Source organism: Betta splendens, chromosome 24 (assembly GCF_900634795.4).
Source record: "Betta splendens chromosome 24, fBetSpl5.4, whole genome shotgun sequence".
NCBI lineage: Eukaryota > Metazoa > Chordata > Actinopteri > Anabantiformes > Osphronemidae > Betta > Betta splendens.
This window is the reverse complement of record NC_040901.2, coordinates 13,698,920-13,717,766: the sequence shown is the minus strand read 5'-3', so window position 1 is coordinate 13,717,766 and position 18,847 is coordinate 13,698,920. Positions and strand designations below refer to the sequence as shown.

General features: G+C 51.7%; 2 protein-coding genes across 8 annotated transcripts in view; one reads left to right on the top strand and one right to left on the bottom strand.

The window, feature by feature from the left end:
* Window positions 1–2,534, bottom strand: part of col12a1b (collagen, type XII, alpha 1b) — a 63,512-nt gene extending 60,978 nt beyond the window's left edge. For 5 of the 7 annotated variants that reach the window (XM_055506302.1, XM_055506297.1, XM_055506301.1 and 2 more), the window contains exons 1-2: window positions 2,272–2,533; window positions 1,565–1,674 (exon numbers count right to left, since the gene is read on the bottom strand). In XM_055506302.1, the coding sequence (XP_055362277.1) occupies window positions 1,565–1,646 (82 nt within the window). In that variant the 5' untranslated portion in view covers window positions 1,647–1,674; window positions 2,272–2,533. Of the gene's footprint in view, window positions 1–1,564; window positions 1,675–2,271 lie in introns of all 7 variants that reach the window. The other 2 variants (XM_055506298.1, XM_055506299.1) reach the window with 2 other exon arrangements.
* A 2,272-nt stretch (window positions 2,535–4,806) lies between these two features.
* Window positions 4,807–18,804, top strand: LOC114849204 (connector enhancer of kinase suppressor of ras 3-like). The gene is made up of 21 exons (XM_029140377.3): window positions 4,807–5,111; window positions 9,069–9,232; window positions 9,865–10,067; window positions 10,457–10,544; window positions 11,642–11,683; window positions 11,997–12,116; window positions 12,218–12,277; window positions 12,345–12,413; window positions 12,499–12,648; window positions 13,186–13,322; window positions 13,397–13,539; window positions 13,634–13,720; window positions 13,850–14,136; window positions 16,742–16,957; window positions 17,119–17,192; window positions 17,275–17,346; window positions 17,530–17,585; window positions 17,701–17,792; window positions 17,866–18,061; window positions 18,165–18,337; window positions 18,432–18,804. The coding sequence occupies exons 1-21, from the start codon at window positions 5,060–5,062 to the stop codon at window positions 18,609–18,611; spliced, it is 2,661 nt and encodes an 886-aa protein (XP_028996210.2). The 5' UTR covers window positions 4,807–5,059; the 3' UTR covers window positions 18,612–18,804.
* The last annotated feature ends 43 nt before the right edge of the window (window positions 18,805–18,847 follow it).

Sequence of the window (18,847 nt, the reverse complement as noted above, 5' to 3'; positions counted from 1 at the left end):
TGTGGCGCACAGACCTTTTACTGTATCAAGTATTTGTGTTAAATTACAAACTACTGTGAACCGATAGCTGCACCGATTGACATCACACTGAAAAGTCCCTCTGCTACAACGACTGTGATCCCAGTGCTTCTGACAGACCCTCCCAGTTCTCCCATCACTGTGGCGTTCGACCACCACTGTGTTTTATTTCATCGCTTATTATTTATAGTTTAACAAAGCAAACAGGTGATACGGTAACGAAAGCTAAGCTCAGTAGCTGTACATTTCACTGTCACATTCTGGCTAGATTAGCATTGTTTAATACAACTAAAGCCTGGTTCCAGCCCACCAACCAGCTCATCTGTTAGTGCAGGATTGAAGAATATCACTGTAAAATATTGTAAAGCCGAGACTCAAGGCCAAGGCTTGACTGGGAATTGTAACAAGACGTCAAAAATGGAGGAAGCACCAACCTGGGGATCAAATCAAGGGCCACGGGTTGCTCCTGTTCCAAATGCGTCTACTGCAGCCAGAAACTACCCCCCAAACTCCAGCACGTATCCAAAGGCTCGCACAGACGCACCACACACTCACCGGGCTTTAGTTGTGGCTGCTGCTCTATGACTTTATTTTGCCATGTCTTATTCCAGACATGACATAAAGAGAAATCTTCTTGTCATAATGAATCAAACACCTAATACGTCAAATTATGGTGACACTGTGACTCCTGGAAAACAGGCCGGGTCCAGGAGTCACAGGAGGTCAGACGCGCTCCCATCAGAGGAGAAGAGCTTCTTTTTTTAGTTTGACTTCGCCCTCTTCTTTTTTATGCCTAGAGAAAATCCAGAAGCCCAGAGGAGAGATTCTCTCCCCTCCTCCTAACCTCTGGAAAATAATGTGAAACTCATATTTTGTCTTTCTGTTCCATCAGGAGGAAAAGATGCAGGGAGGAAACTTGGCCACGCGCCGTCTGGGATTTTTCTTTTTTCCTGAAACTGGAGAAATGTGGACCACAGTAATAGAGAGCGGAGACTTTGAGCAAGAGCGCCTCCTGGTGTGGGTAGAATCAAACAGCATGTGTCTGAGCCCTAATGAGATGCAGATACAGATACACATGCTTATCTGATTATCATTCACACTGACACGATCTGTCCATGATGTAATGATACCTTTACCTTTGACTCCCATCGCGTCTCTGTGACATGCTGGCTCATTTAATACCTGGAGGCTTTTTAAATCTCAGCTCCCTCACTGTGGTACATTCAGAAACTAATTAATGCTACTGGTTTGGGTTTTTAAAAAAACATTCATGAATTTAAAGCAGAGCGTGTTTTTCTCGTCAAGAGAAGATCTTGCCAGTTCCTGCTGGAAACTGGATTTACTGAACTGTCATCAATCAAAGTTGGACCAAAACTGAAAAAGCAAATCAGTTCAAACAAATCAATTCACAAACACACAGTTTTACTTCAACTACGTGTTTTTATTCGGACTGTATGTGCAGCTACATAGTGAGAAAAGGCAGAGCTGAGAGGAGCTGGATCAGAGAGTGGAGGAAGAGGAGCAGGAGGAGAGGGAGCGGCTTTACCTTGGTTCTGGGCCTGAGAGGAGGACAGCAGCAGTGCCAGGAGGGCAGCTGCCGCCAGAGACAGCCCGCTCTTCATCTTCATCCTTGGGCTCAGCACCGCATGAATGAAGCTGCAGGAGGATCGGAGGCAGTTAAAGCCGCAGCAGCAGCCCCGCTGCAGCCTCGGGGCTTCACAAGACCATTACCCTGATATGAACCCCAGGCTTCTGTCATCTGCCTGAAGTAACGCTATCCTCCTGTATATCTACGGCACAGCTTGTCTCAATTTGTTTCGTAAAACACGCCAGAATCCTGCTTTTACTGCAGGGTACTTCATCAATTTCCACAATCATTGTACTTGTAAAACTGCTTTTATATGGATTAGATAAAGTTCCAAGATCCACAACTTAACAACTGTTAGGAACCAATAAAATAGTAAAATCCTGTAAGACATTTTAGCAGAGCAGAGCTCGGTTCTGTTCTTTTCCTCAGCGGTACCGTGTAATATTGCTGCAGACTCTCATTAGGCCACAGCAACCGAGCAGCAGATTTTGGCACTGCGCGTAATTACGCAGCGCTCCGCCAGGAAGCGGTCCACGCGTTATTGCAAATCATACGAGTCAAACGTCATTATAAGTGAAATTTAAGGACAAGATACAGTCTACGAAGTTAATTGCACTGGTGTTTGTTGTGAGAAATAATAAATTGTAAAATCATGCATCACTGACCTAGAGAAGAGTCTGTAGGAATTCTTTGGTTTTGATAAAAAAAATACAAACAAAACGTTAAATCTCGCAGTTGAGCGTGAGTCTGAGGACAGGGAAGGTGAGGTGGTCCGGTGTCAGAGCTCGAAGCGGTCCGGGTCCCAGACGCGTCGCCGAACCTTTATCCAAGTGGGAAGACTGTCCACACAGTGTGATACTTAACAGGGGGCTGCTCCCAACTCTGCCTGCCCCGTCTTACGACATCCAGCTGGGGCAAGAAATGATGTGTAACCTCTCGAAGCTCGGAGACGCACGCACGCGCGCACACACACAAACACACACACACACACTCGGAAACTCTTACATAGTTTTGCGCATTCCTTTCTGGTGATGGAGGGCTCCTGTGCGTCTCGGCCGCAAGGAGACAGCGGCGCAAAAGCTGCCTTTCGGGAAGAGGCTTTTAGAGCCTTCGTGTCGTGAATCAATGGGAAAATATTACTCAGTCTAGTAAGTTAAACCGCAAGTCAGACTTTTTTTCTAGTGCGTCGTTCCAGCTTTTAGGGACGCGGGTTTGTAGGATCCTCAGCTGGATTTCATAAACCCGTTAAATAAGCAGGCAGCCGTCAGCTGCAACGCGCTGGAAACGAACTTCCACGATGTCTGTTCAGGAATGAAGTAACGGCATGTTATAGCTTCCAGACAGGCTCCATGTTATAACGAACCACCAGACTTACATAACTGCAAACGTAGTGCAAAAAGCCAGATCCAGGTCCGGATCAGAGAGAGGAGCATGAAGGCTCCGCTGCACCTGCGCGTTACGTCTGCTCGTTGTAGATCACACAAACTCAGCAGTGACACGTGCACTTACTTTATTCCCGAGCTTCAGCTTTAAAGGTGAAATAATCAGCTGTGGGTGTGGACCGACAGCAGAACAGGCCCAGAACCTCTACTCGTTCTCCCCGAGTTAAATCAAAGGAGACAAGAACCCAGCCCACGATTAAGGTGAAGACGAATCACTCGCCAAATGACTCCGTCGTCCTCTGTAAACACGTATGTTTGTGCTTGTGTTTGTCTAGTGCTGCACAGAATCATAGCAGGCCGCGCTTATTAACACCTGGAAACGCGCTGTTGAAGGGCATTAATTAACTTCTTTGCGGACATCGCCCTCTAGTGGCCACAAACGTCACCCTCTGCTTTTATCTCCCCACCGTGACCTCATTAGACGCCATCGTCTACTCACCTGCTATTTACATCTACTAAGTCACGGCAGCGTAGCGGCGTGGGACTGAATCTGCCACTAAAGGGGCCCGTGAGTGTGTGTAAAGGCTGAACCTCCATTCGTTGTACTTTTACACAGCACGTCTCTACAGACTTGATTTCTTTTCCTCTTTCGCAGTTTATCCCAGCGATTCCCCGCGATTATCGTTTTCTGCCAAAAGAGGCCAGTGTTGCGCTAATGAGCCGCAGTGCCTTCAATCATTAATGAGGCTCAAAAACTAGCCACGCCCACACGATGCTGCGTTCATGCTCTACGGAATTGAAACGTCCAAAACGTTAACGGGTCACTTCCCGCCACAACTAATGTATTCAAAGTAATCCACAGCATATAAACAAACATATACACAGTATGCATTAACATAAAAAAGAGAAGAAGACTAAAATACATTTTAATACCGTTTGATATATAAATGCTGGAATTTATCATCAGTGATTCAGTTTTAAAGGATAGTTTACAAGAAGAATAGAACATAGTTTGTTCTTACGTATGTACCTATATGGAACAGACATTTATAGTATTGTAAAGAATAATTTAATATATAGCTCTATAGGCTCTTAGTCACCGGGTCAGAGTCCTCTCATGTGTGAGCACAGTCTGGTGGATTCTTCCCGTGGGAAACATCTGCAGACCCTAAAAAAGCTTAACGAGGCAACACCCAGCACACATGACAGAGTTCAGAAGATCAAAGGTCCAATTAGAGGCCGGAGGAAACATTTAATGTGATAATATCCCATTTGAAGACTTTGCTTCATGTGAGTGAGGTGGACCAACGCTTTGCACCAGGACGACTTTAACACCATTGGCAGAAGTCCAGTTGTTGGATAAAATGTGCTTAGTGTAGAAGCTAGAGGTCCGGAGTGTGACCAGAGTCAGGCTAAGGTTCAGATGCGTTTCTGTGTTGCTTTAAAAAACGTGATTAGAATTCATGCACAGTTCACAATCACGTTTTGTTTCTGTTACATGATGAGCTCCAGCGTACAACAGCAAGCTTTACAGACGTGGCTATGGATGATGATGACACATCAGTTTGTGTATATTTCACATCTACAAAAATGAATTCCTATGTAAACAATCTGTTTTCCTAATGCACTGCGTCAAGTGTTTGACTTTACACCACGACGAATTGCATATTTATTTATACAGCAAAACACTGGATATTAACGTCATGTACGACAATGTGCTTTTCCCACAGCACGTGAAGGCAGCGTACACACGTTCATGTGATTGGAAGGTTGAAAATCTAGGCGTGGTCAAGCGCCGTAGGCGACGCCTTCCCCACGCGCCGCTCGGCTCGCGCGTCCCGTGTTTGCTTTTAAACTTTTCCGAGCAGTCGGAGCCGTAGGTGAGAGAGTGAGGGCGGGTAGGTCGCGTGACTCGCGTGACTCGGCCCGGTTCGGATGTGACGGACTCCAGTGGGGATTAACCGATTTGAATTGAGTGTCACTAACTGCTGAAGCGGATAATTTAGAAAAGCGACGTCGTAAGTGAAGACGCAGCCACAGAGACGCCGCTTGTAGCTGCGCGTGCGGAGAAATGGAGGCTGTGAGTAAATGGACTCCGCAGCAGGTGGTGGACTGGTGGAGAGGTAGGGCTTCCGAACGGGCCGGTACCGGGTACACGGGTGTTCTGTGGGGCCGCCGCCACGAATGGGACGTTTGGAGCCGCTTTAATCTTTAGTTTCAGCCACGGGCTTGTGTTTAAATCAAGTCGTCCGGTGTGAAAGCAGCTTTGATTCTAATAGAGGTGCATTAATGTCAGGTTTGTGCGTTCAGAGCTCAGTTTTTACGACTCTAACCGTTCCGTTGCCGTGGAGACACAGTTGACCGTAACCCGCTGAACACAGGTCTTTATTCCGTTCTGCTCCTGAAGTAAACATCCTGCAACGCAGCGCTGTTTGAGGTGATGGTGCGGTTTAAACAGGCGTGTTCTGGCGCCCAGTCAAAGTGCAGCAGAGAGAACGCGCGTGTCCGTGTCACTGTTTGCCCTTCTTTACTGTGCAGGCAGCAGGAAACGCTGCGGCTCCAGCAGGCCACTGTTTACACTCATCACTGGCTTTATTGGGCCACAACGGGTTGGACCAGTTCACATAACAGCCCTGTTATCTGAACAATCGCAATCAAGCAGATTCTCTGGATACGGGGCAAATTCAGCTGCTGCAGCTGTTGACCCGTCACTGGGTCGGGAGCCGGGTCTCAGAACCTTTACGACTGCGAGAGAAGATCACTACTAATAAAGCTCCGGTCCTGGACTGAAACGCCTTGAACGCGACCAGGGGCTGAAACCAGTCTCGTAGTCCGACGCTCTGAAGCAGTGGCACATCCCAGTATGACCAGTATGACCAGTATGCGGCCGCCGGCCTGCCAGTGCTGCTGCTGCTGGTTCTAAGGAGTCCTCGCTGAGCGGTGATTGGGCTCCAGGACGTGATGGGATCTGTGCCTGAGGCCTGAGGCGGTGGAGTTGGAGCTGCGCGTGTTCAGACACATCTGCATATTTCAGCAGGTGCAGTTCCACGGAGCTGAGGAAGGATCGAGAAGCTGCAGCTTCAAACGGGGCCGTTTGACCAAACAGCCTTTATCTGCACAAACAGCGGCTTCCTGTCGGCTCGCGTTATTTATATTTATTATTTAAGGAAGGACGGTCACGAGATCCATTCAGCCGTAACGTCTAAACGGGCTCAGAACAGGAGTTCATGACTGCTCAACTCCAGCTGCAGCTTCTTCCCACTCCCTCAACGCAACGGACCCATTGAGTGCTGGGTGTGAGGCCCGGCGCTGGGCTCTGGGTCGGAGCTTGGCTCTGGGTCTGCGCTGGGCTCCGGGTCGGACCCATCGAGTGCTCGGCGCTGGGCTCTGGGTCGGACCCATCGAGTGCTCGGCGCTGGGCTCCGGGTCGGCGCTGGGCTCTGGGTCGGCGCTGGGCTCTGACCCAGAGCACTCGATGGGTCCGGCGCTGGGCTCCGGGTCGGCGCTGGGCTCCGGGTCGGACCCATCGAGTGCTCGGCGCTGGGCTCTGGGTCGGCGCTGGGCTCCGGGTCGGACCCATCGAGTGCTCGGCGCTGGGCTCCGGGTCGGACCCATCGAGTGCTCGGCGCTGGGCTCCGGGTCGGCGCTGGGCTCTGGGTCGGCGCTGGGCTCTGACCCAGAGCACTCGATGGGTCCGGCGCTGGGCTCCGGGTCGGCGCTGGGCTCCGGGTCGGCGCTGGGCTCCGGGTCTGCGCTGTCCCACCCAGCCTTCGTCTTATCAGCGAGTTCACTGAATCTGAGGAAGTGGCCAGATTGCGCCTCTTCCTGCTTATGTTCCGTGAGCAGCGCTGAGGTCCGTGAGGAGGGAGCGAGTCCAGAACCACGTTCTCACAGCACCCGTGCATTGATGTGCTGCCAATACAGAGCTCAGAGGACCTGAAGCGCTTCTGATCTGTGGACGGTTGCTTTATCTGCGGTATCAGTTGAACCCGTGGACGTCGGGCCTCCAGCGCCGGCTGAACACTGGGAACCAGCTTCTTACTGGGAATCATGGGGTGCTTCTGGGCCCAAAGCAGCAGCTCACACGGGTCAACAGAACCAGTGGCCTCAGTGAGAATGGGGGGAGCTGTGACCTGGTGCTTCATCATCTCACCCAGTTTGCTTCGGGCCGCTACGTACGGCTCCACAGCCCGTTACTGGTGGCACTGGGCCGCTGCTGCCGGCTCTGCACACGGTGAACTCCCACTTCCTGTTTGCTTAGTCTTAGTTTTGTCAGAGATCTGCTCGGCGGAAAGGAAATCCTCCTCCTCCTGAGACAAATGCTCAGCGTGTGTTTTAGTGGCGCTATGAATAGCTTTACTGCTCCTCTGCTGGGGGTGAGGGTGAGGGGGTGAGGGTGGGGGGTGACGAGCTCCTACCATTTGTTTGAGCGTCACACTGTGAAGGAGGCGCGACTCCTGCAGAAAACCTCCTGTTTGCTTAAATCTTTGTGACTAATGTTTAACCCGGCCGTTCATGAGCAGAGGGAGCTTTGACTCCACAGTGAGTGAGTGGAGACGCAGCAGCTTATCACCACCGCTGCTTCTGTCAAACAGGGCATAAACACAAGGTTGTACCAGAAATGCAGTGAAAACACAGTTAACAGCAGCGACTGAGGGCTCAGCTCCTCAAACAGCCGCTCCCTGAGACGGCGTCGCTGCCTGATGCAGAGTCCGTTCACGTGTGAGAGGGTGAGAGGGTGAGACCACGTGAACATGTGAGAGGGTGAGACCACGTGAACATGTGAGAGGGTGAGACCACGTGAACATGTGAGAGGGTGAGACCCTGTGAACATGTGAGAGGGTGAGACCACGTGAACATGTGAGAGGGTGAGACCACGTGAACATGTGAGAGGGTGAGACCACGTGAACATGTGAGAGGGTGAGACCACGTGAACCCCTGAACCTTTGGCTCCACAGACTCTGATGTGACGCCGACCACCTCCGACGGCCTCGCGTCTCTTCTTCTGCTGCGTCCACGCGCTCCGCGCTGCTGTTTGGGTCGAGCGCCAAACCAAACTGCAAACGCTCAGAAGGAGGAATGTGGAAGACGTGTCAACCGTCCTCTGGTGAATCAGCGTGTTTCTCATGGGAACCCTGGATCCAGCTCTGTTTGTTCGAGGCGGAACAGGTTCGTCCTGATCCGCGCAGCCTCAGATTCTGACTATGAACATGCATCAAACCCGGACTATTATGACTCCAACCATCAGCTGAGCTGCTCCAAACGCGCTTTAATCGCAGCGGCTTATGTGGAGTGTAAGCTGTGGAGGCCATGGGTCGGTCCGGTCCGGTCCGGTCCGGTCCAGGTGGCCGCCTGCTTCCCGCTGCTCCTCGTCAGCCTCTCAGCTGTCAGTAATGTGATCCCTGCTGTCGTGACACATTCCTGTGAACCACGCGTTCTGGCGGCCCGCCGTCAGCTCTGACAGAACCACTTCTGCTCCGTGGTGGAGTGTGATGGGTGTGGCCCGGTCCTGGCAGCGAGCGGGACCGAGGCTGAGCCCGCGGAGGCTCCGGGGTTCAGCGTTGGGCCTCACATTAATGAACTCAGGGCTGTGACGTCAGAGGTTGGTTGGGGAGGACGGACCCCCCTCCGACCCGGCGGCCCGTCTGTCCTCCTGCAGCCGGTTGTTCTGCTCGCGGTTCTCGCCGTTTTCACCGTTCTCACACGCAGATTCCACCATTTGCTGAGCGCCGGCTTCAAAAGCTGCTTGACTCAAGACATATTGGTAGCGGACTCAGACCTGCTACTGATCCAGCTGCAGGAACTCCTTTATCTGCCCCCCTGCTGCTCTCCTACAGGAAGGTCAGAGGTCAGAGTTGTGCGCAGTGGCGCCGCTGGAGCCGCTGCTATCTAAGATCACGAGGTCAGCGTTTGAGAAAGGGACTGAATCTGTCTGCCGGTTGTTTCTCTCTGTGATACTCACTGATGCTGGTCCAGTTTTCCTTCTAACATTCAGAACCACCCTTTGGGCGCTGCTGGTCCTGAGGCCCGCGGATCCACACGCTCTGACTGCAGCTGCTTGTGTCTGTTGTGTCCCTCAGGTCTGGACGACAGCCTGCTGCAGTACGTGCCGTCCCTCCAGCTGCAGCGGGTGGACGGGGAGCAGCTGCTCAGGATGAGCCACCAGGAGCTGCTGTCTGTGGGCGTGGCGCGGGTCGGACACCAGGAGCTGGTGCTGGAGGCCGTGGACCTGCTCTGCGCTGTGGTCAGTGCTTGGAGAACACGTTATCAGCGCTCGGAGAATGTGCTGATGTAAATAAAATGTCCACGGTGTGGCAGAACCAGAACCCGGACGAGCCTCCGGGTTCTGGAAGGGCGGGTTTAATGGTGTCACTCAGCTGAAACGGGACGCACAGAAGGAGTCACAGAACACACAGCAGGGCTTCCTGCCGTGACGTCGCTCTGCTGTGGATCAGGAAACAGATGTCAGGGCCCGGCGGGCTTCCGCTCACACGGGCCGGGCCGACCGAGGGTCCAGTCTGTTGTGTGTCAGCCACGAGCTGAACTCTACTTTCCTGGTGGAGGAACCTTTTTCTTTAGTTTTATTTATTGAGTGGATCGTTGAAGTGAAGCGAGGTTCACATTAACACACACTCCACCGCACTCCAGCAACAGTCCAACTTCACCCGCAGGCTTCGCGCCTGCTGCTCATGTTACCTGTGACATGGTTTTAAGTGCGCGCCAGGTGTCAGTCGACAGGTGGAATGTCAGTTTGGCTGCACATGTTTTCTTTGGCTCCGATCTCTGCGGAGCTGAATGGCACCCGCGTCCCGTCACTCTGGGTTTATGTGCTTGTCGCTATGGTTACCAGGACTTTCCTGCCTGTGTCTCGTCCAGAACTGCGGCGTGGAGTCGGACGTGCTGAAGACTCTGGGGGGGAAGATGAGGGCGGCGCACCACAACCTGAACAGCGCCGTGTGGCAGCGCAGGAAGAACCCGGCCTATCACGTCAAGAGCTCCCATCAACCGTCCAACGAGTTCCTGACCGCCGTGGTGGAGCTGATCGCAGCCGCCAAGAGTCTGCTGGCCTGGCTGGACAGGTAGCGCGGCAGCTAGCCAGAGAATTACATGAGTCAGGACGCAGGTTGGAGCATGAACATACCCCAGGGTCACTGCGAGAGCAGGCAGGAATATTAATGAGCTGCTGGCAGGTGAGAGGATTTAGCAGCAGACTCCTTGGGCTCTGACTCGTCTCTGACTCGTTGAGCGTCTCCTGCAGACGCGCTCTCAGATCTGACGCCGCAGACGCTTTTTACTGACACCACGACCAAATCCCATTTGTTGCATTTAAAATCTGATCATTTTCAACTCTTGAAGCATTTCTTACTTTGCACCGAGCTAAACTGATTATGGTGGATGTGACTCATGTGATGCACCACAGATGGAACGTTACCAAGCTGATGCTCACCACTGGATTCTGTTGTTTCAGGACTCCACTGACGAGCACCAACGACTTCACCTCCACCAAAAGCACAATCATCCAGCTGTGCCTGGAGCTCACCTCCACCGTGCAGAAGGTCAGTGAGGCCTCCGGACCTCCCTCCGCGAGCCGAAGCCGAGCTCTGTTTATTTTCTCTGTTTGTCCTCTGATGAAACGCCAGGCGGCCGCTTCCACGTGCGGCACAAAGTCCGATGGACCGAGCAGAGTAAACACAGCCAGCAGCTTCATGGTTTGATTCTGTACATCTGCCCATGAACGGCCACATTCCGTTCCGTCCGTTACTGTGGGCCTGCTGAGCTTCCGGCTCGGACTCCTGCTCAGACTCCTGCCGGGCCTCAGGCTCGGCCTCAGGCTCAGACTCCTGCCGGGCCTCAGGCTCGGCCTCCTGCTCAGACTCCTGAGACTCCTGCCGGGCCTCAGGCTCGGCCTCCTGCTCAGACTCCTGCCGGGCCTCCTGCCGGGCCTCAGGCTCGGCCTCCTGCTCAGACTCCTGCCGGGCCTCCTGCCGGGCCTCAGGCTCGGCCTCCTGCTCAGACTCCTGCCGGGCCTCCTGCCGGGCCTCAGGCTCGGCCCCCTGCTGGCTCTGTGCAGCGCTGAGGCGTCGCCCTGCCGCTGGCTCCCAATCATCCTGTCAGCGTCTTTACTGGGAGCTGTTATTTCACCGACCACAGGAGGAATCCTCGGGGGCCCTGAGAGGCGTCTCGTCATCCTCCCTCTGGCTTCACGCTCCTCCACACTGTCATTTCTCAAATATTTTCTCTCCCGCTCATTCTTGCAGTGGCTTTTCTCCCTCTGTTTACTCACAGTTCTGCAGAGTCGCTAACACAACTACTGTCATTGCGCTGCGTGGACACACAAAGTGGAGTGAACTGGGTTCCTGGGTCCAGTTGGTTCTCGTCAATGATATCATGGAGCTTCTCTTACGTTCAGCAGGACTTCCAGTGTTTGGTGGTTCAGACGGAGCCTGTGTCGTTGTGTTGTTGAACATGACCTCCGTGTCGCTGACCACTAGTCTGAGCATCGATCTTGTGACTTTTATTCCCCTTCATGGATCATCAGCTGCAGTCACATCAGCTGATCCAGTTCCTTTAACTTCTTAGCTTCTACAAATGTTTGACGTGTTCTGTCAGGTCCAGTTGTGTCGTCCCTCAGTTTGTGTGTCTTTAATTACAGGACTGTACTGTTTATGAGATGGAGGAGAAGATAGTGGAAGTGGTGAGTACACACACACACACACACACACACACACACACACGCTTCCTGTATGTGTGTGTTCAGCTCAGGAGCCCCCGCTTCCCGTCTTGGATAACGCTTCCTGTTGGCTGTTGAGTTGTTCCCAGACCAACTCTCATGGTCTCTAATGTGTCTGCTTTCCTGCCAGCACAGCTGCACTTCTTCATCTAGGGATGATTTAAAATGTCCTAATTTGATCTGAATATGTACAAATGTAACACAAAGCTCTGTCTTGAAGTAGCTTCTTGTCATTTTGTTGTTGTTTAAACGTGTCGTTGCTTCTTGTTTGCTTCAGTCACAAGCTCTGAACGCCATCTGTGAGAAAACCGTTCAGACGACGTCCGACCCGTCGAAGAGCAACATGACGTGTCTGGAGGAGGTTCACATCACCAACATCAAGCCTGGGGAGGGACTGGTGAGCGCCGCATCCACAGACACTGAAGGATTTACTTCATGCACCAGACAGACAGAGACGCCAAGGCCGCTGTGCTCAGAGCTTCTCCTCTTCAATTCTAGGGAATTTACATCAAGTCCACGTACGACGGCCTCCACGTCATCACGGGGACCACAGAGAACGTACGTGTGTGATCCTCCAAGCGCCTCACTGCTGCTAAAAGCTTCGCAGTAAAACTCTGCCTTTCAGTCTCCTGCAGATAAAACCCAGAGAATTCACGCTGGAGACGAGGTCATCCAGGTCAACAGTCAGACTGTGGTGAGCGTGAGCAGCGTTCTGTGATCAGGCTTCTTGCGCGCAGTCGGGCTTGGTTGGAGCTGATCCTGCTCTGTGCTTGGTGCAGGTGGGCTGGCAGCTGAAGCACCTGGTGGAGAAGCTGAGGGCGGAGTCTGGAAGCGTCACCCTGCTGGTGAAGAAGCGGCCGCACGGGGCCTCCGGCAGCTTCGCTCCTGCTCCGCTGAGGAACCTGCGCTGGAGGCCGGCGCTGGTCCAGGTGGGCCGAACGCGGGCCGAACGCGGAGCGGGTTTAAGCACTAGTGGGGTTTCCTCTGCAGCCGCTCCGGCTGCCGCTGCTGAAGTGTGGGGCTGAACAATGAGTCCCTTCTGGGCTTTTCCTGGAAAACAGCAGCTGGGAAACGCCCCAAACATCACAGCGCTCTGTGGATTCCTTTAGACGATGACTCACGTTACTCCACAATGTGACCATGTAAATCCACCTGGAGCCGTTTGTGTTGATGGAGGATAAAACACAAGCTCCTCACCTCGTCCTCACTTACCTCGTTCAGTTCATCGTCAGGGGAACAGGTTTCTTTTAGGGATATTTATTTATTCATTGGATTCAGAAGCTCCTTCGTGAAGAAGGAAACGTCTCGTGTCTTTTCTGACCACCACCGTTAATCAGGCATCTCTGCTGTTTGCTGAGACTTCAGTGCTCACAGAAAAGCCTCAAATCTGCAATTTAACGCTCCGGCTCACACAGTCCTGATCAACCAGGTGCACCCTGAGAATTCCTTGTTCTCCTTTTTTATAGACGTCTCAGGGAGCTCCAGGCAGAGAGCTGTACAGATGTCGACAGGCAGAAAGCTCAGACGCTTCAGGGCACAGAAGGAACACAGCCATGATGGATTTGTACATTCCTCCTCCTCCTGCAGCCCCGTATGCGCCGCTGTGAGTATCTGATCCACCAGAGCAGAACCAGTAAGAAGCCAGAACCCGGGCACATGTTCTACTGTTCTCTGCAGAAATGGGAACGAGGCTCCAGGTGTGAGAATGAGGCCCAAGTCTCCAAACTCGTGTCTGGACTCAGACGAGCTCAGGTCATCTGAGAGCGGTCCCTTTGAGGCCGGACAGCCCGTCTGCCTGCGCCAGCGGCCGTCCCAGCGCTGTGAGTGCCGTAGAACCCACCTCAGCTGCAGAACCTTTAACCGGGGGTGTGAAGCAGGTCCTAACCCTGCGTGGCGTCTTCCTTGGCTTTGCAGGTAAACCTCGACCCGTTTCCATGCCAGTTGAGGCGTTTGCGGCCGTGTCCGACTCGTCCTCCAGGCCCGGAGCTAAAGGAAGGAAAGGTGATCACTACCCACGGCCTCGCTGCCGTGTTGCCGGCTTTTTTTTAGCTGGTGCACAATTACCCAGAGTTGAACCTGCATTGACTGTGTGTCGGTAGCGCGGCTCTAACAGAAGCCTTTCCTCATCAGGCCAGAAGCCTCTGCACCGGTTCCTGAGCAACGAGGGCATCAGCGCCATCCTGGAGGAGGAGCCGTCCTTCCCTCTGCCCTACCGAGGACACCCGTCTGTCCGCGGCGTGGACCACATCAGAGGCAGCCAGTGCTTCATCAACGCCGACCTGCACAGCAGCGCCACCATCCCCTACCAGGAGGCCGCGTCCAAGAAGCCGGCGGCCGCCCCGTCTGCTCGGACTCCAGCGAAGCAGCCCACGTCGCTGCTCGGCGGCTGGTTGGCTCGACTCCGGCTGCTCAGCCACTGACGGACAGAAGGGCAACGGGTTTGGTCCCGTCCGGATCCTCAGGGCTCCTGTTTTAAATGGCGAACACTGTTGGAGCAGTCGTTGGTGAAGTGGGTCCAAACCATCGACACATTCAACGGGGATCGAGTGACGACAGCATTCCAGTGCATCACTTACTGGACGTAAGCTCAAAGGATGGAGGCGCTCAGACACACTTTGAGCTTAAAGACGCTCATTAGCTGCTGAAACTCATCTGTGTTTTTCTTTTTAAATAAACTCAAGATTTTAGACTGTGTGTGCGTGCGGGCCGCAATCTTCTGAAAAGGAAGCTGGTTCTTATTTTCAGTTGATTTTGATTTCTTGCAGAATTGATCATGAATAATCCCACAACCTCTGGCTTTACAAGGTGAAGCATCGCTCAAGCACCTTCTCTCAACCTCAGGAGCTGTTGATGTTCAACGTGTTCAAAGTTGGTTTGGACCAAGACGTGTGTAAATATGTAGATGGTCTTGATGATAACTTAAAGAAAGAAGTGAAAAAAGAAATGTGCTAGAAGTGACGCTAATGAGCACCTGAGAAGCTGAAACCAGCACAGGTTCCACTGTAGTTACTGTTTAAAAGCAAGACACTAAAATAAATGTATTTATTTGCTAAGTGTATTAAAGAAGTGTCTAAAGATAAATCATGTTTACCAGCAGATGTTTCGTATCTAAAAACCTTAAGAAACATCCAGAATGTAAAAACACTGAAGTGAACTTAAACAAAATAGAAAATTTGACCATAACCATTAAAGTCCCAGTTAATTCAAACATCCCATCCACAGTTGTGCCTTCTTGGGGCTGCTGCTGCTCTACTTCATCTTCTGCTGATTCTTGGCTGCAGGTCAGGGAGGAACATTCAGGGTTTGCTATGTAAATGTTGTGGAGGTGTTCCCCAGGGAAACGTTGTGGAGCCCCTGATGTTTACAATCCAAGATGTTTCATGATCAGAATGATTCTTTCTGTTTGGTGCCTTTAAACTAACACTTAAGACTTACTGTGGCTTGTAGAAAAGATGGCCAGAGTGTGACACAGTGTAAATACCACCTTGTATTTGTTTGGAAGCAGTAATTAATTGACATTGAAATGTTTGAATATGTTTTGGGTTTTTAAACTAAAGATTTCAATTTTTATTGAATAAATAAATAAAATTCAAACTCTTTTTTAATGTTCAAGCCTTAATTGCCTAAAGCAACAGTTAACACTAGGATTTACAGACGTTTAGCAGATGTTGAGTGATCTCACTGAAAACAAAGCGCTCCATCACTTTGTTGCTGAGCATTTCAGGGTTCTGGTAAAACTTTGTGCATCCTGTCATGAGAAGAGTCTTGTTGAACCAGTCTCATCTCAGGTTCTTTGTAACTTGAAAAATCCAAAAATAAAGTGCATTATTTTAAACAACCCAACGTTCAGCATTGTTTTGTAGAATACACTGTCTGGCCCAAAAGAAAGGCTCCATCTGGACTGATGATCTGTGGCTGCTGTAATTGGTCAGTTCTGGGTTCAGCAACAGTATGTGCTCAAACAATGAGGTCAGCTGACGATCAGTGGATTTTTTTCTTCCCTGATGACGCCCACATATTCCACGATGATGAAGAAGATTCATCAGGCTCAAACTGTGAGTCAAACAGAGTCCAGACCTTAAGTCCATTGAGAATCTTTGGGATGTGCAGAAGAAGGCTTTGCTCATGGGTCAGACTCTGCGAGATCTTGGTGAGAAATGAATGCACCACTGGATGGAAATAAATCCTGTGACTTTGCAGAAGCTTATGGAAACAAAGCCAGTGAATGTGTAAAGCTAAAGGCGTCCAATGAAATGTTAGTGTGGCCTTTTTTGTTTGGTGGTTGGTTTTACATGGGATCGTCTCCATCTAGTGGACAAAGTTGCTTCATACTTTCATCACAGTGACTTGTTTTATTAACTGGAGTTTATTAATAGGTTAAGGTTTCATTGATAATAAACCTTCATAGGTTTTAAGCCTAACGTGATGCACTTGCAGTTTTAGTAGTAACCAAGTACATTTTTCCTACTGCTGCGTTTTAAGTACAGCAGATAGTGACTGACTGAGTTTGTGATCAGTCACAGTGAAACCTTCTGTTCAGCAGCATTGTCCTGGTGACTTTATAAAAATGCCACAAGTGGCAGATTGTGAGATGAGACAAACCACCAGATCACAAACTTCTGCTTCACAGCAGCTGCAGAGGCGTCTGAGAAGCGGAGCAGGGCAACGCGCTGAAGAACATGTGAAACAGGAAGCAGTCACCGAGCGTGTGTCAGTGTGATTTAGCCTTTGTGGTCGGTGTCTGGGCTCCACAGACACTCACTAACAGAGCTGATGTCTAGTTCCTCCTGCGCTCAAAGGACGAGCTGACGAGCGGACGTCCAGGCTGCAGGTAAGAGCTCGTCTGGGTTTTCTTCCATTCCATCCAATTTGTGCATATTTATGTGTGATGTTTGTTAGAACATTATCAGAATCACTAAAGTCTGCGCTTTTTCTTCTTTATTATGTTGGTCTCTGTTTCCCTCCTGATCTGAGCCAGTTCTGATTATTTACTCCTGCGTCTAAAACGTGCCCCAGCAGTGAAGCCTGGCGCCAGGTTCTGCTCCGGCTGTGACTGGGTCTCTGTCTCAGACTGCAGCCATGAGTCGGCGGCGTGTGTCCGTCAAAGACCTGGGCACGTTGGACTGTCAGGGCTGGCTGCACCGCAGGAAGGAGGGCCGCAGCTTCCTGGGAAGCAAGTGGAGGCGATACTGGTTTGTCCTGAAGAGGAGCTGTCTGTACTGGTACCGGGACAAGACGGTGAGCGGCCCAGAACTGGACCCAGCGCTGAGCTTAGCAGCAGGCGAGCAGCGCTGAGTCCAGTGGGACAGCGACCGCATCCTGTGGCTGCACCCCTGCCGTGCGACAGCAGCGGCGGCCGCGCTCGCCTCCACTTTAACCGAGCTGCTGTGTTTCCGCAGGACGAGAAGGCAGAAGGCTTCATCAACCTGTCCGGCTTCGCCATCGAACAGGCCAAGCACTGCAGGAGGAAACAGTACGTGTGCCACATTTAGTGTGTGAAAACCACAGTCTGATGTGTGATGCTCGAGGTCAGCTGATGTGTGGTTGTGCTGCAGCGCCATCACGGCCAGCCATCCTCTGGTGGTGAGCATCTTCATCGCTGCAGGGACGTTCACCGAGATGAATAAGTGAGTATGTTGTTCACTAATATCACCTTCAACGTGGATGGAACCTTCAACGCGTCCCAGGGCAGCTGGTGTTCACCCAAACACTTACTGAGGGGTCTTATGCTCGGGGTTCATTAGAGCTTAGTTTCACCAGTGGAAAGGTCAAAGGTCACCAGAGACACTGACATGAACATGTGTTTGCAGGTGGATCAGTAAACTGACAGAAGCTGCCGGTCTGAGCGACACGACGGACGCTGAAGGTCAAACTCATTATGTTGCTCGTCACCTCGTCCTACAGTTCACTTCCTGTTTTCTTTCCTTCATCTCATCTCGCCACTGTTCTGCTTCCGTCCTCCACCGTGTCGGTCTGTGCAGACTGTTACAGCGAAGGCAGCGACCCAGACGGGGACGAGGATGCGTCAGCGTGTTCTCAGGACTCTGAACATGAAACACCAGAGCCTGAACATGTGAGTAAACAACTGAAACCTAAGGGACCTAACTGCCCGGATCCAGTTCCTGTGAAGCCTCTTGTCCTCACAGGGAGATGCTGTGAGTGAGTCAACCTGGAAAACAGCCACTGCATCCAGACGCAGGAGCAGCTCGGATGGAGGGGACGCGAGGAGAAGCAGAGGAGGGGGCTTCAGCCAGCGTCTGTCGTGGCCTCATCCCTCCAGACTCGAACCCGGTGGAGCAGCATCGCCTCCTTTGGTCCAGGTGGAAGAACAAGAGGAAGTCGGTAAACACCTGGACCCACATACATCCCGCTTTAACCAGACGATGCATATCAGCACGCTCTTATTTTGAAAAATGGCTACGAGCTCATTGGTGTTTGTCTGCAGAGAAGACGCCTGATGAGATGGAGAGTCTGTACAGGGACCTGAGGGCAGCGAGCCTGTCGGTGACGGGTCAGTGCAGCCGGAGAGACTTCAGAGCTTCGTTCATACGACGATGTAACAACGACAAGGTCAACGACAAGCTTCACCTGCTCAGGATCCTGAGCAGCACGCTGAAGGTGCCCGTTTGTCTCCTGCAGACTCGCTTTGTTTGTAGAGGACACATTAAAATGCGACTGGCTGCTTTAAGCGATTCTGTCCGAACCCTTTCAGGCCAAAGAGTCAGAGCTGCAGACGATGGAGCAGATACTGGTGGACCAGACTCTCTCAGCAGCTGACTACAGGAAGTGGAGGCTGTCCAACCACGTCCTGCTGCAGCAGATCGGTAAACACAGCCAGGCAGCAGGGGGCGCCTCTGAGCCGACGCCGCCTGAGACCGGGATCAGGGTTTGACCCAGTGGACAAAGATCAGCAGTCGCCTAAAGACTGGCAAAAAATGGAGGACATGAGCAAAAGCTCACAACTGTGCAACAGAGGAACTAAAACTAGCAGCTCAGTCTTTTTTCACATTTCTTTGTATTTAAGCTTTTCAGAAGCACATTCCCATCATGCACCTGGAGTTAAATAAAAATAATGCTGTTCAGGATTTAAACGTGTCTATGAATCTGATGTGACAAACAGGACATGTG

What these genes read in the sequence shown, in the direction of transcription:
- LOC114849204 (XM_029140377.3), top strand. Translation starts at nt 5,060, where the DNA reads ATGGAGGCTGTGAGTAAATGGACTCCGCAGCAGGTGGTGGACTGGTGG. An exon ending in CTGCTGGCCTGGCTGGACAG is followed by an intron (nt 10,068 to 10,456) that starts GTAGCGCGGCAG and finishes CTGTTGTTTCAG; the next exon opens with GACTCCACTGACGAGCACCA. An exon ending in TCACCTCCACCGTGCAGAAG is followed by an intron (nt 10,545 to 11,641) that starts GTCAGTGAGGCC and finishes CTTTAATTACAG; the next exon opens with GACTGTACTGTTTATGAGAT.